Source organism: Phyllopteryx taeniolatus, chromosome 14, assembly GCF_024500385.1.
Source record: "Phyllopteryx taeniolatus isolate TA_2022b chromosome 14, UOR_Ptae_1.2, whole genome shotgun sequence".
Lineage (NCBI taxonomy): Eukaryota > Metazoa > Chordata > Actinopteri > Syngnathiformes > Syngnathidae > Phyllopteryx > Phyllopteryx taeniolatus.
Window position 1 is genome coordinate 4880914 of NC_084515.1, and position 13142 is coordinate 4894055.

At 39.7% G+C, this 13142-nt stretch overlaps 1 protein-coding gene across 4 annotated transcripts in view; it reads left to right on the forward strand.

Moving 5' to 3' along the window:
• wls (Wnt ligand secretion mediator) overlaps positions 1–13142 on the forward strand; it is a 31061-nt gene that overhangs the window by 16685 nt on the left and 1234 nt on the right. For 3 of the 4 annotated variants that reach the window (XM_061798701.1, XM_061798702.1, XM_061798704.1), the window contains 9 exons: positions 1809–1933; positions 2058–2219; positions 3162–3298; positions 5890–6058; positions 6159–6256; positions 6390–6453; positions 7747–7890; positions 7996–8079; positions 8555–8723. In XM_061798701.1, coding sequence (XP_061654685.1) covers positions 1809–1933; positions 2058–2219; positions 3162–3298; positions 5890–6058; positions 6159–6256; positions 6390–6453; positions 7747–7890; positions 7996–8079; positions 8555–8723 — 1152 coding nt within the window. Of the gene's footprint in view, positions 1–1808; positions 1934–2057; positions 2220–3161; positions 3299–5889; positions 6059–6158; positions 6257–6389; positions 6454–7746; positions 7891–7995; positions 8080–8554; positions 8724–8964; positions 13020–13142 lie in introns of all 4 variants that reach the window. The other variant, XR_009791959.1, reaches the window with a different exon arrangement.

Sequence of the window (13142 nt, forward strand, 5' to 3'; positions counted from 1 at the left end):
ATTTGTAGATGTAACGATGAACCATGTGGTTTTCTGAAGTGTTCCTGAGCCCACGTGGCAATATCATTTACACGATGTCGGTTTTTAATGCAGTGCCGCTGGAGGGATCAAATGTCACAGGCATTCAATGTTGGTTTTCGGCCTTTCTGCTTATATGCAGAGGTTTCTCCAGATTCTCTGAATCATTTGATGATATGGACTGCAGATGATGAAATCCCTAAATTCCTTGCAATTGTACGTTGAGAAATGAAACTGCTGTTGGACTATTTGCTCATGCAGTTGTTCAGAAAGCGGTGAACCTCGCCCCATCCTTGCTTTGTGAACAACTAAGAATTTCGGGGATGCTCCTTTTTATACCCAATCATAACCCTCTCCTGTTTCCAACCTGTTCACCTGTGGAGTGTTCCAGACAACAGTTTTTTTTTTTTTTTTTTTAAGCATTCCTCAACTTTCCCACTCTTTTGTTGCCCCTGTCCCAGCTTTTTTGGAATGTGTTGCAGGCATCAAATTGAGAGACTAGTTGCAAAAAAAAATAAAAAATAACGTTCATCAGTTTGAATATTACATATATTGTCTTGGTAGTGTATTCATTTTAGGATAGGTTGAAAATGATTTGCAAATCATTGTATTCATGTTTTTACGTTTTACACAATGTTACAACTTCATTGGATTGGGGATTGTTTAAAAACAAAAATCTCTCCAAAAACACTGTGGACTGGTTTACATAAAATGCTGCCAAATGTTTCTTTATCCTTTCAGTTCTTCTAACCTTCATTTTCTTTGATTCGGGAGCCCATCACTTGGTCAACAAGCCTATCTGGATCACAGTGTTTGTACCATAGAAGAGCTTTACCCTTATTAAGAGCTCCACCCACCTGCAGCACCCCTTGGATGAGCTCCAGCAATAACACAGCTGTTGAGGAGGCTTAGTTTCTGTGGCAATGGCCACTGGACTGGAGTGGAATGTTGCATGAAGTGAGCTCACAGCCAAGGCAGAATGGCAGACTAATGGCAGTGAAGGGCGTTACCAAAACGTCTGCTGCCAGAGCTTGTCTTAGTCCCTCTCCTCTCCCTGTATCTTATTCTTTCCCATAATACAGGTTGCTGGGTTTCTTTCTCTCCATTCCAGCTTGTTTCATAACGGTACAAGTCTCTCATGCGGGGTGGCTTTGTAAAAGGATCTAAAGATCCCGTCCTAATAGCTTGAATTAGTTGTTTGGTGGGTTCTTGAAGGCTATATCAATGTGTTATTTTATCAATTGGGAGTTAACATGTATCCGGGCCAGCACGGAGAGTTTATTGATGGCTGAATTATCCATATAAATAATCCTGTTCATATAGTTCTCCTTCATCCAAGGTGACAAAAGACTAATACATTTCTGTAAACCGGTTTTAGTAAAATCAACAAAAGCCACTCAAGTTAAAAGTAGTGCCTTCGTGAATCTCCAAATAAAGATGTTGGTTGCAACTGTAATCGTGTCCAGACACGCAGACTGTTAATGATTTAAAGTGAAATGCACATAGTCATCCTCGCTACTTCTTCCACTCTGAATACATTAGCATTCCATTATATATTAGCTGAAAAGGAACGTTATGTTTGCAGTCTGGTGGGAATTTTTCTCCCTGTCGGTGCAAAAAAAGGCCTCGGTTGTTTGTCATCATGACCTAATCACTCTCATGATTGAAAAGTTGAATCAGGAATTCAAATATGTACACACATAAAGATTAATGTATTTCTTTCTTTAACCACTAAACTGTTTTCTAAGTGACGTTCTTGGGTTAAAATCAGTTGTTGTTGTTGTGTACAGAGGATGGAGCAATGGTCACTGTTGACGTGGGCCTGGCCTACAGAGACGATACAGTCAGTGAGTGGACCGAGATGGCTCACTCTTTTGAAAAACGGAAGCTCAACTGCAACTTCACCACTTCAAAGGTGTGTAAACAATGTTCTCGACCGTTATGAGCTGATCTTTCTATTACTGATTGCTGACCTGACTGAACTTGAACTTGGTTCTCAATTGAAGGTGCGTTAACCAGACATTACTTGTGCTCTCCAGACTTTTGAAAATGAGGGCCGTTACTATGAGTGTGACCTGTTGCCCTTCATGGAGGTCGGTAGTGTGGCTCATAAGTACTATCTCCTCAACATCCGTCTGCCCGTCAATGAGCGCAAGAAGATCAACGTGGGCATTGGAGAAATAAAGGATATTCGCTTGGTTGTAAGTTAACTTCTCATTTTGAATTGCTGTACTGTAAGTATAAGAAGTCAACTCATTTCATCGAGCGGTAATTGTTTTTCTTGTGTGATCAACCCAACTTTGACAACAGATGATCTGGCATTTTCTGCTAATACTTGTAAAAAGTGACACGTCATTAGTAATGTAATTGTGATTGTATTATTTACTAATTTGCTATCTTGCTATACTCATTTTTGTTCATTGATTAAATTCACATGCTTTGGTGTCTGTTATGTCAGCACATAGCTTTAAGAAGGATTGTTTTGACAATATCCATTATTCTATACACAAGGTTGCATGGATGCGTAACTGTCCTACATCACAACCTTGAGACCCACAATGCCATATACTCAGGGTGTCTGTACCGCTTATCCTCTGTACGGTCATAGGTGTGCTGGAGCCTATCCCAGCTGACTTTGGGCGAAAGTCTAGGTACACACTCGACTGGTCACCAGCCAATCACAGGGCACAAATAGACAACCAATTCACACTCACATTCACACCAACAGGCAATTAAGAGTCTTCAATTAACCCTACCATGCATGTGTTTGGGAAATGGTTATTATGCCAGCATAACACATCAACACATTTTTAAAAGGATTCCTTGTATTCACAAGGTTACATACACGTAACTGTCCTGTGTCCCAGCCTTGAGGCCTACAAGACCACATATTCAGGTGTCTGGTTGTTATGCCAACATATAGCTTTAAGAAGGATTGTTTTGGTTAATTGTATTCACAAGGTTACACAAACGCGTACCTGCCCTGCGTCCCAGCCTTAATACCCACAAGGCTACATACTCTGGTGTCTGTTTGTTATGCCAACACATACTGTAGCTTTCAAGAATGCTTCTTTTCATTCGACTACATGAATGTGTGAGTTAGAGCGTATGTATTTGTAAGAAATCTTGTTTTCTGTTCCAAGGGCATCCATCAAAATGGAGGTTTCACTAAGGTTTGGTTTGCCATGAAGACCTTCCTGACACCCAGCATCCTCATCATCATGATCTGGTACTGGAGGCGCATCACGCTGATGACCAGACCCCCTGTGCTGCTGGAGAAGTAAGGCCACTCAACTACTATAGAGTGTAGTAAGGTGATGTCACTGTTAAAAGGCATTGTGTTTGGAAGTTAAATGATCATGTGAAAATGTCACTCAATAGAAGTGATCATGACAAGATTAAGGCGAGGTGGGGCATATTTAAAGTACTGCAGCCAGAGCTTACAAATGAATAGTTTCATCACATGCCACTGAGGCACTGCATTAGGCTGCATATTAACTATGAATGAAATTTGCAAGTGGGTCATGCAAACTCTATGCACTTAGGCGTCTGAAGATTTTGAGCAAACAAAGGGTCGCTCACGAATGACTCATGATGATGGTTGACCTATTCATAGAGAGACATTTTTGTCACCTTTTTATCCAGGTGCAACATTTGACCTGATTTGTTTGAACTGATAAACTGAAGAAACTTTACTTGCGATTACTTAACACCAGATTTTGAGATCCATATACAGGTAGCTAGATTTCAAGATGATAACTAGGGAGGGATTAATTGTTCGTATCACCCCTGCCATGCTGGCAAGACATCAGTAAGAGGCAGTGTGCTGCACCACAGGAAGAGCCTGACTAAGCGTGAAACGCGATACAAAATCTGCTAGCAACAGGTAGCACTCAACCAACACACACTAACGCACACACACACACACACACGTACAACAGCCAGGAATTATTCTTTTTTTGCTCCTTTATTCCTAGATGAGCCGCAGGCTCTTAGGAAGTAGGACTTGTACCCCTTTTTGTGGACATACACTTAAATTGTGTATATATGGAACCTCTCCCTCTCTTTCTTTGTCGCTCTCTAGCACTTTCTATCGCTCTCTTTCTGTTGCGCTCTCACTCTCTGTCTCCCTCCTTTTCTACTCTCTAACCCACCCGGTCGAGGTAGACAGCCGCCCTACACTGAGTCTCTGGTCTGCTCGAGGTTTCTTACCAAGAGGGAGTTTTCCCTTTGCCTCTGTCGCCTAGTGCTTGCATATGTGGGGTTCAGTTGGTCTTTCAATGAGTGAAGAGTGTGTTCTTAGACCAGCTCCATGGTGCTATATAAATAAAATGGAATTGAATTAAACTGTTGGTTAATAAGTCAGTTTAATTTATCATTCTGTTGTTAAGGTGTACTCCTTATGTACCATCATGCAAAATATCGGGCCCTGTTCATTAGTGTGAGTAATTAGACCTTTTTACACGCCATTTCCTGCTGTGGGGGATCACTTACTACTACTTGTGTCCAAAACACTCTTTCCATCCTCATGGTAACTCCCACACACATACCCACACACACAGCTCTTCACGCTGTTTGTTTTGCGCAGGGCACATTCCTTGCATACCACCAAAGTGAAGTTTCACTTTGTTCACGCCATGAAGCCTCAAGAGCAGAGTCTGGAGATGAAGGATTTAGAATCTGTATTCTATTACCTGTACTTTTGTCAAATGTTTCTACTATTGTACTTCAAGACACTTTTTCCTATTGTCTTTTCTTTTGGCCAAAATGTCTGACCTTGAATGTCTTGGTGGTAATTTAAATATTTCTCTACAGTCTTTACAGTACTGTGTAGTACTGTGGGAGACTTTCGCCTGTGTGTAGCAAAGTCCCGTTTTGATTCCACTAACTATCTAAAGCTTTCTGATAGTGGTTTCACCGAGCATGGATACATTCATACCAAGGACTACCTTCAATGACATTCCATTGCTGTGATTACTCTGCTTTGCATGCTTCTTTATTTATGATCTTCTTTCATCGTCTGGTGGCATGCAGGGACCTGCTTAGGGCACTGAAAAAGAAGCTTTAATTGCCCAACATTCATTCACGCTTACCTTTTAGGATTTCAGGAAGGGGGAGGCATACTGAATTTTTAAGTGAGTTCACAGGCCACTTATATTGAAGTTCCGTGTAGCTCACAGTTTGGGAAGTTAAAGCACTGTATTGTTTTCAGAGGCCTTTTTGTTCGGCAGTATCCAAATTAATTACCACCATCCACAGGAAATTATCTAGAACCTCTTTTTTTAAACAGTGCAACCAAGTTTAACCATCTTTCCTAAGTGTCTTGCTTTTAAATACAGAATAACCACTGAGGTCAAATACAAAAGCTGTATCAAAAATATGCCTTTACAATCATAGTTTTCAAAGTGTCATATTATGGCTAGTTGGTGTATAATGACTGTTACTGATGCCACAAATGTATAAAATCTTATATCCTGATGTTAGAATCCCAGCTGTTCTATTTTTAGTAATATTTTGAAGGATTGTTTGACTACAGTATTCATTATTCTATTCATTATATTCACAAGGTTATACAGACATGTAACGGTCCTGTGTCCCAGCCTTGAGACCCACCAGGCCACATACTCTGGTGTCTGGTTGTTTTACATACATATGGACACATAAAAATGATTATTTTTTTTTAACTATATTAAATATTGTATTCATTATATTCACAAGGTTACAGAGACGCATCACTGTCCTGCAACCCAGCCTTGAGACCCACAGGGCCAATACTCAGGTGTCTGGTTGTTTTGCCAACACATAGCTTTAAGAAGCATTGTTTTCACCATATTTGTTAAAAAAACACACAAAAATGTTTTGCTCTTGCAGAGTGATCTTTGCTCTGGGGATCTCCATGACGTTCATCAACATCCCAGTGGAATGGTTCTCAATTGGCTTCAACTGGACCTGGATGTTGCTTTTTGGAGACATCCGACAAGGCATTTTCTATTCCATGTTGCTTTCCTTCTGGATCATCTTCTGCGGGGAGCACCTCATGGTAATGTGCCCGGGACTATTTTATTTTTTGTATGTAATCTATAAAAGCTTGGCACCTGTTGTCAAATGACCGCTTGAAATGTTTTGTTTCCTTCTCTTAGGACCAGACGGAGAGGAATCGTTTCTCAGTGTATTGGAAGCAAGTTGGGCCCATCGTGTTTGGGTCTTTCTGTCTCTTTATCTTTGACATGTGTGAGAGGTGAGAGGTGTTTTTGTCTGTATTAAAATGGCAATAGTATGATTAAAAAAAAAAAAAATTATAATTATAAACACTAAATATCTGCTTTGTGGTATGTGCACTGAATAAATGAATTGTTTTTGCATTTCACCAGAGGTGTCCAGTTGACAAACCCCTTCTATAGCATCTGGGCATCTGATGTTGGGACTGAGCTGGCTGTATCTTTTTGCAATTAATCTCTGGCTAACAACAGACAATTAACACATTATCTTGTCCCATTTTAGCTGGACATGACTCTAAAACCGTATTTATGCTTGGAAATAGACTATCATCTGCATCTGAAGATATTTGCACAAGAGCCAACTTTGCTTTTTGACGGTACACTAAATTTTTCATGGTTTCTTGTTGTTCTCACATAGATTGGTTCCCTTGACTAATAAGAGTAGGAATAATTCAGTAATGCCATATGTTGTCTCTGGCCTGGGATGGATGTATTTTTGTTGAATCTTTTTAACTTATTGCAAAGCTTGCTAAGCTGAGAATTGACATCTTAGAAGTTAGTGCTAAAACATCACTCTTCCAGTCTTTTGGCAGTCTCTAATGGTCTTTCGATGTAAAACCTTGGTGCATTCTTCTAAATCTCACACAGAAGCACAGTGTCACAGAGCCATACATTTTTATATTTTCATTTATTAATTATCCTTTTAACCATATCGAAAAAGAATTAAATCATTGAATCAAATTTAGATACGACTATACCTAATGTACATGTTGAAAATGTGTTGAATCATATTTAATGGTAAATAGAGATGGACATAATAGATTATGTTAATAATAAATGTATAAATTACCTGTATGTAGTTAGTAATACAAATTTAATTGGTAATTATTCCTAAAGAAGGTTCCGTCCGTCACAGACCATCGATAACATCCAAAGCACAGCACGTTCTCCAGGCAGAGAAGCAGCTTTAGTGACAGACACTGACAGACTGAAGAAATCCTTCCTCTCCCATGTCCTGCGGCTTTTTCATTCCCCCGGGGATGGAAACTTTATTATTATTCCCTTAACTCTGTACTTTAATTCTGACCTCCATTTAATTTTTTTTTTTTATTATTATTATTTTTTTAACTTTTGTTGATGCTGATTCATATTTTTATTTTTTTTAGTATTAGTAATATGTCAGGCCTGCTTAGCCTTGCTGTTTAATTGTGGAGACTATTGGAACGGTAGTAGATAACATCTTATCTTATCTATCACTATCCAGCTGTCTCTATACATCTACTGTATCTCTCTGTCCACCTATCCTTCAATCTCTCCAGCCAGAGAAATTCAGCCACGGCATTAAAATATTAATCGATTAATTGGGAATTGCCCATTCCTAATCGAAATTTTTTTTTCGATGAAATGCCTACATGTTGGTCTGTAATATTGTATTGCTTCGAGTCTGCATGTTATTTCGTTGTGTGCTATTGGGTGATCATCCTTATTTCCTTGACCGCAGCTCGCTCAGATGGCTTTCATTATAGTGGCAGGGATTTGCGCCTGCCTCTACTTTCTCTTCCTCTGTTTCATGGTTTTCCAAGTCTTCCGCAACATCAGTGGTAAGAGGACTTCACTTCCCGCCATGTCCAAGGCCAGACGCCTGCACTATGAGGTTTGTAAAATTGCATTATTTTTCTCTCCATTTGGTCCAAGTATTTGAATAGAAAGTAATAGCAGAGCATTTGACCTTAATCCTAACCCACCATCTCTCTTGCAGGGTTTAATTTTTAGGTTCAAATTTCTCATGTTGGTCACTTTGGCCTGTGCTGCCATGACCGTCATCTTCTTCATCATCAGTCAGGTACTGTAAGTCTTAATCAGAGTAATAACAAACACTACTCAAAAATTTAAATTGCACATTTTAGGGTGGCCTTTTATTGTCTGCAACTTTAGGCAAACCTGGGCAATAATCATGCTGTCTAAATGGCATATTAATGTGCTACACCCCTAAGGTGGATGGATTATCTTGGCAAAGGAGACGTCCTCACTAACACACTAAATTTAGGTTTGTGAGCAATATTTGAGACAAATAGGCCTTTTGTATACATATTAAGTTATGTTTGAGTTCAGCTATTGAAAAATGGGCACAAAAACAAGTGTTGCGTTTATCATTTTGTTCACTGTAAGTTTACCTATAAAGAAAGGTTAAAGTGCATTTTAGGTCCATCCTGAAATTTCACCCAAAAGTCGAATATCCCTAACTTTTTGCGAGTCGTGTTCAGTTTTGAAGCAGTTAAGAGGACAAAACTTGTATGGTACTTCCTGTCTCTGTCCAGGTGAATGAGGGTCACTGGCACTGGGGGGAACACACCGTGCAGGTGAACAGCGCCTTCTTCACAGGCATCTACGGAATGTGGAACCTGTACGTATTCGCCATCATGTTCTTGTATGCCCCCTCTCACAAGCGATACGGAGACGACCAGTCAAGTGGACAGTGCATCACTGGTAACGACATACCAAATTTCTATGAATACTGAGATGTACCCGTTGACATGTTTACAGTCTTTTCCTCCAGTAAATACTTTTCTTCAAGCCCAAATATAACTACTACTCTCAAATACAATGACTTCTTACTGCCACACTTATTAGTCAAATTAGGATATCGTTCACCTGCATTGTTGTTTCTCAACTGTGTTCAATGACTGGCAGTTTTTCTTAGTTTCCTGTGGTACTATCTATTTTACAGTGGGAAATCGACCGCCCCAGGAGAAAAAGCAAGAAAACAAATGCGTATTGAGCACAGTCAGACTGGCTAACCCTTAGCCACTTAACAGCCAGTGCTACCCTGAGCCATCAGGGCCAACTCTGCACTCTCATTCGCTGAATCCCACATCACTCAACAGGCCAGGCCTTTTGAAGCGACACGAATTCAAAATCACCGATACAGCAGTCTAGAATGAGAGGATGGTGACACCAAGTGGACAAAAATAATACCTGCATCTCACGTGCATATTTTGTGTCTGTATTATGCATAAAGCTTTAAGATATAACAAAATAAATATATACTCGCTACTTCGCGGATCTTAGTTTATTGCGGGGGGTTCTGTAAAGTACACTCCTGTGCGATAAACAACAGACTACCAGTACAAAAACAGTAGCTGTTTCCACCTATGAATGTTTAAGCCTGTAGGAAAGATACCCGTTTAATTTAATTGATTTGGCGACAAATAAATGCAAGTCAGAAAATTCACTCTACTTTGTTTGGGGTATTTCAAACACAGCAAATGTTAGCAAAATTTATTATTTGGTGGGGAATTCCCTGAGTCTTATTTGGCTGGAGAGTAAGATTTGAGTGGCTTCCTTCCAGGCTCAGAGCAAGGCAACAGTGACAAAAAGGGTTTAGGAAGTAATGAAAACCATTGCTCTCTCAGATTTGGTGTCGGAGACAAGTGGAGGGTTTGACATTTTTTGGAAGCTTTCCCAAAAATGCATCAACCAGCCTCATGAGACGTGCGCTTCGCACCACTGTGTTGATTTACATCATCTAGCCTTTCGTTCTGTCGAGTCACTAGAATTCCATATTGGCAGCAAAAGGCAAACCACGCACGACCTATTAAGCGGTGGTTCTCAAACTGGGGTCCCCAGCCTCACGAGGGTCCACAAGATAATCTGCAATACATTACATTATTATATTGTATCCTTTAAACATAGTGCATACCTACATATTGTATTGGACCGGCGCACCAATAAAACAAACAAACTAAATCATTTACTCCTCCCTAGTTTAGCTTTGGACTAATCCGGCATATGCGCAACCTACTTCTGCATTTGGCAAAATGGGTCTAAGCACTTCCTCCTGGTTTGGTTACACAAATGGCGAAGGGGGCCATGACAATGCAACCGTATGAACTTTAAATGTCTTAAAAATTTCTTTTTTAACACAGGATGTCTCCACAGAGCGGCCAAGGATGACAATATTCAATGTTTAGGCTTCGTTCGTGTTTACATTTATTTGTAAAAGTAAATGATGTACATGTATTTAACTTTTGTCCAAAGACACCAGCCATAAAGAATACCAAATTTTGGCAAGTTTGGCTTCAAACAATCATATAATCAAACTATAGTTTTACTGCGCGAAAGCATAGCATCCATGGGAAGTCAGCCATCACATTTTCCGTTTGGTCATGTGATGTTCCACATATAGCGGATTAAGAACTCTATGATTGTGTTATGTCTTTTTTTATCTTTTTTTTTTTTTTTTTTTAAACAAAAAAACAGTATTACAGTCCCATTTTTTTCAAGAACAAAGGTCTTTTTTTTTTTACGAACATAGTTCCTTTTTTAAATAGACGTCTTTTTTGGAATAGAGGGTGTAAAATTATGAGAATAAAGTTGTTTTTTTCGGTTCCCTTGTTAACATACGACTTGCATCGTTCAGATTTGAATTTAATGCAGTGGGGCCTAGAGATATGAAGTTTATTTATTCTACAACCCCATTTCCAATGAAGTTGGGACGTGTTAAACATAAATAAAAACAGAATACAATGATTTGCAAATCATGTTCAACCTATATTTAATTGAATACACTACAAAGACAAGCTATTTAATGTTCAAACTGATAAACTTTATTGTTTTTAGCAAATAATCATTAACTTAGAATTTTATGGCTGCAACACCTTCCAAAAAAGCTGGGACAGGTGGCAAAAAAGACTGAGCAAGTTGAGGAATGCTCATCAAACACCTGTTTGGAACATCCCACAGGTGAACAGGCTAATTGGAAACGGGTGTGTGCCATGATTGGGTATAAAAGGAACTTCCCTGAATTGCTCAGTCATTCACAAGCACAGATGGGGCGAGGTTCACCTCTTTGTGAACAAGTCCGTGAGAACATAGTCGAACAGTTTAAGGACAATGTTCTTCAACGTACAATTGCAAGGAATTTAGGGATTTCATCATCTACGGTCCATAATCATCAAAAGGTTCAGAGAATCTGGAGAAATCACTGCATGTAAGCGGCAAGGCCAAAAACCAACATTGAATGCCCGTGACCTTCAATCCCTCAGGCGGCACTGCATCAAAAACCGACAATGTGTTAAGGATATCACCACATAGGCTCAGGCACACTTCAGAAAACCAATGTCAGTAAATGCAGTTCGGCGCTACATCCGCAAGTGCAACTTGAAACTCTACTATGCAAAGCGTTTATCAACAAATCCCCAGAAACGCCACCGGCTTCTCTGGGCCTGAGCTCATCTAAGATGGACTGATGCAAAGTGGAAAAGTGTTCTGTGGTCCGAAGAGTCCAAATTTCAAATTGTTTTGGGAAATTGTGGACGTCGTGTCCTCCGGGCCAAAGAGGAAAAGAACCATCTGGACTGTTATGGACGCAAAGTTCAAAAGCCAGCATCTGTGATGGTATGGGGCTGTGTTAGTGCCAATGGCATGGGTAACTTACACATCTGTGAAGGCACCATTAATGCTGAAAGGTACATACAGGTTTTGGAGAAACATATGCCGCCATCCAAGCAACATCTTTTTCATGGATGCCCCTGCTTATTTCAGCAAGACAATGCCAAACCACAGTCTGCACGTGTTACAACAGCGTGGCTTCATAGTAAAAGAGTGTGGGTACTAGACTGGCCTGCCTGCAGTCCAGACCTGTCTCCCACTGAAAATGTGTGGCGCATTATGAAGCGTAAAATACGACAACGGAGACCCTGAACTGTTGAACAGCTGAAGCTGTACATCAAGCAGGAATGGGAAAGAATTCTACCTACAAAGCTTCAACAATTAGTGTCCTCAGTTCCCAAACGTTTATTTGATTGTTGTTAAATGAAAAGCTGATGTAACACAGTGATAAACATGACCCTGTCCCAGCTTTTTTGGAATGTGTTGCATCCATAAAATTGTAAGTTAATGAGGTTTGGGGTTGTATGACCATCATATGCTCATAACTCAAAGCACTATCTCAAATTATCTTTGAGAATCAGGTTTATTGCCCAAGTTTCTTACAAGACACGCAAGGGATTTGTTTCTTGTAGTTGGAGCCACTCTAGTATGACAACAAACAGCCGCTACGACAAAATATACATTTAGAGCATAAAAAACACGAGTATGGAGAGTTATTGAGCCATCAAAGTGTACCGCTAGTATAGTGATGCTGATATAATGGCATTGTGCAAATGAGTCCTCAAGCAATTTAAAGTGACTAATAGTGCAATGATTTGGTACAGTGACGATTGTGCAAATGGTGCAGAGTTATCAAACACATAAAGTGGCCAGTAGTAATCAACAACAGTATGCAAATAGTGCAGCGTGATTAAACAGTGAATGCACAAATAATGTAGAAGTGTCCCAACAGAGATTTGCAAAATTGGCAGCATGTTATAATGAAATTGTAAGTCAACTGTTTAAGAGGTTGATGGCAAGAGGGAAGAAGCTGTTAGAATGTCTGCTGGTTTTAGTTTGAATTTTCCTTGTGGAAATGAATAGAAATCCATTAATCCGTTCCAGCCTCTCAACAAAACCCCCCAAAAATGTTTGTAATGTGTTTTTAATAAGAAGAATAGCACTCTATAGTATTGTCTTTCATAAAAACACACAGAAATTACATAGAATGTAAAGAATTAGTTTTTGCCAAACTATTTGCTTCAATTAAACAGACATTGTGCTGCTTGCTCCTGGTTTGTGCGCCTTGGCTGTATAATGCAGACTTCTGGCTATACTGTACACTGGTCTCAGCTCCTCAGTAACCCTCAGTAATATTTGTCATTCTTTGCAGAGGATAAAGAATATATCCCTGTGAGTATTGTTATACTATCCATCTACGTCTTTCCACCATTTGTGTTCAAATATCCGTAGTTTGAAGGGTTATAACACTGCAACACCTATATTTGTTAGTCCGTCTGTCGTTTTGCATTGTTT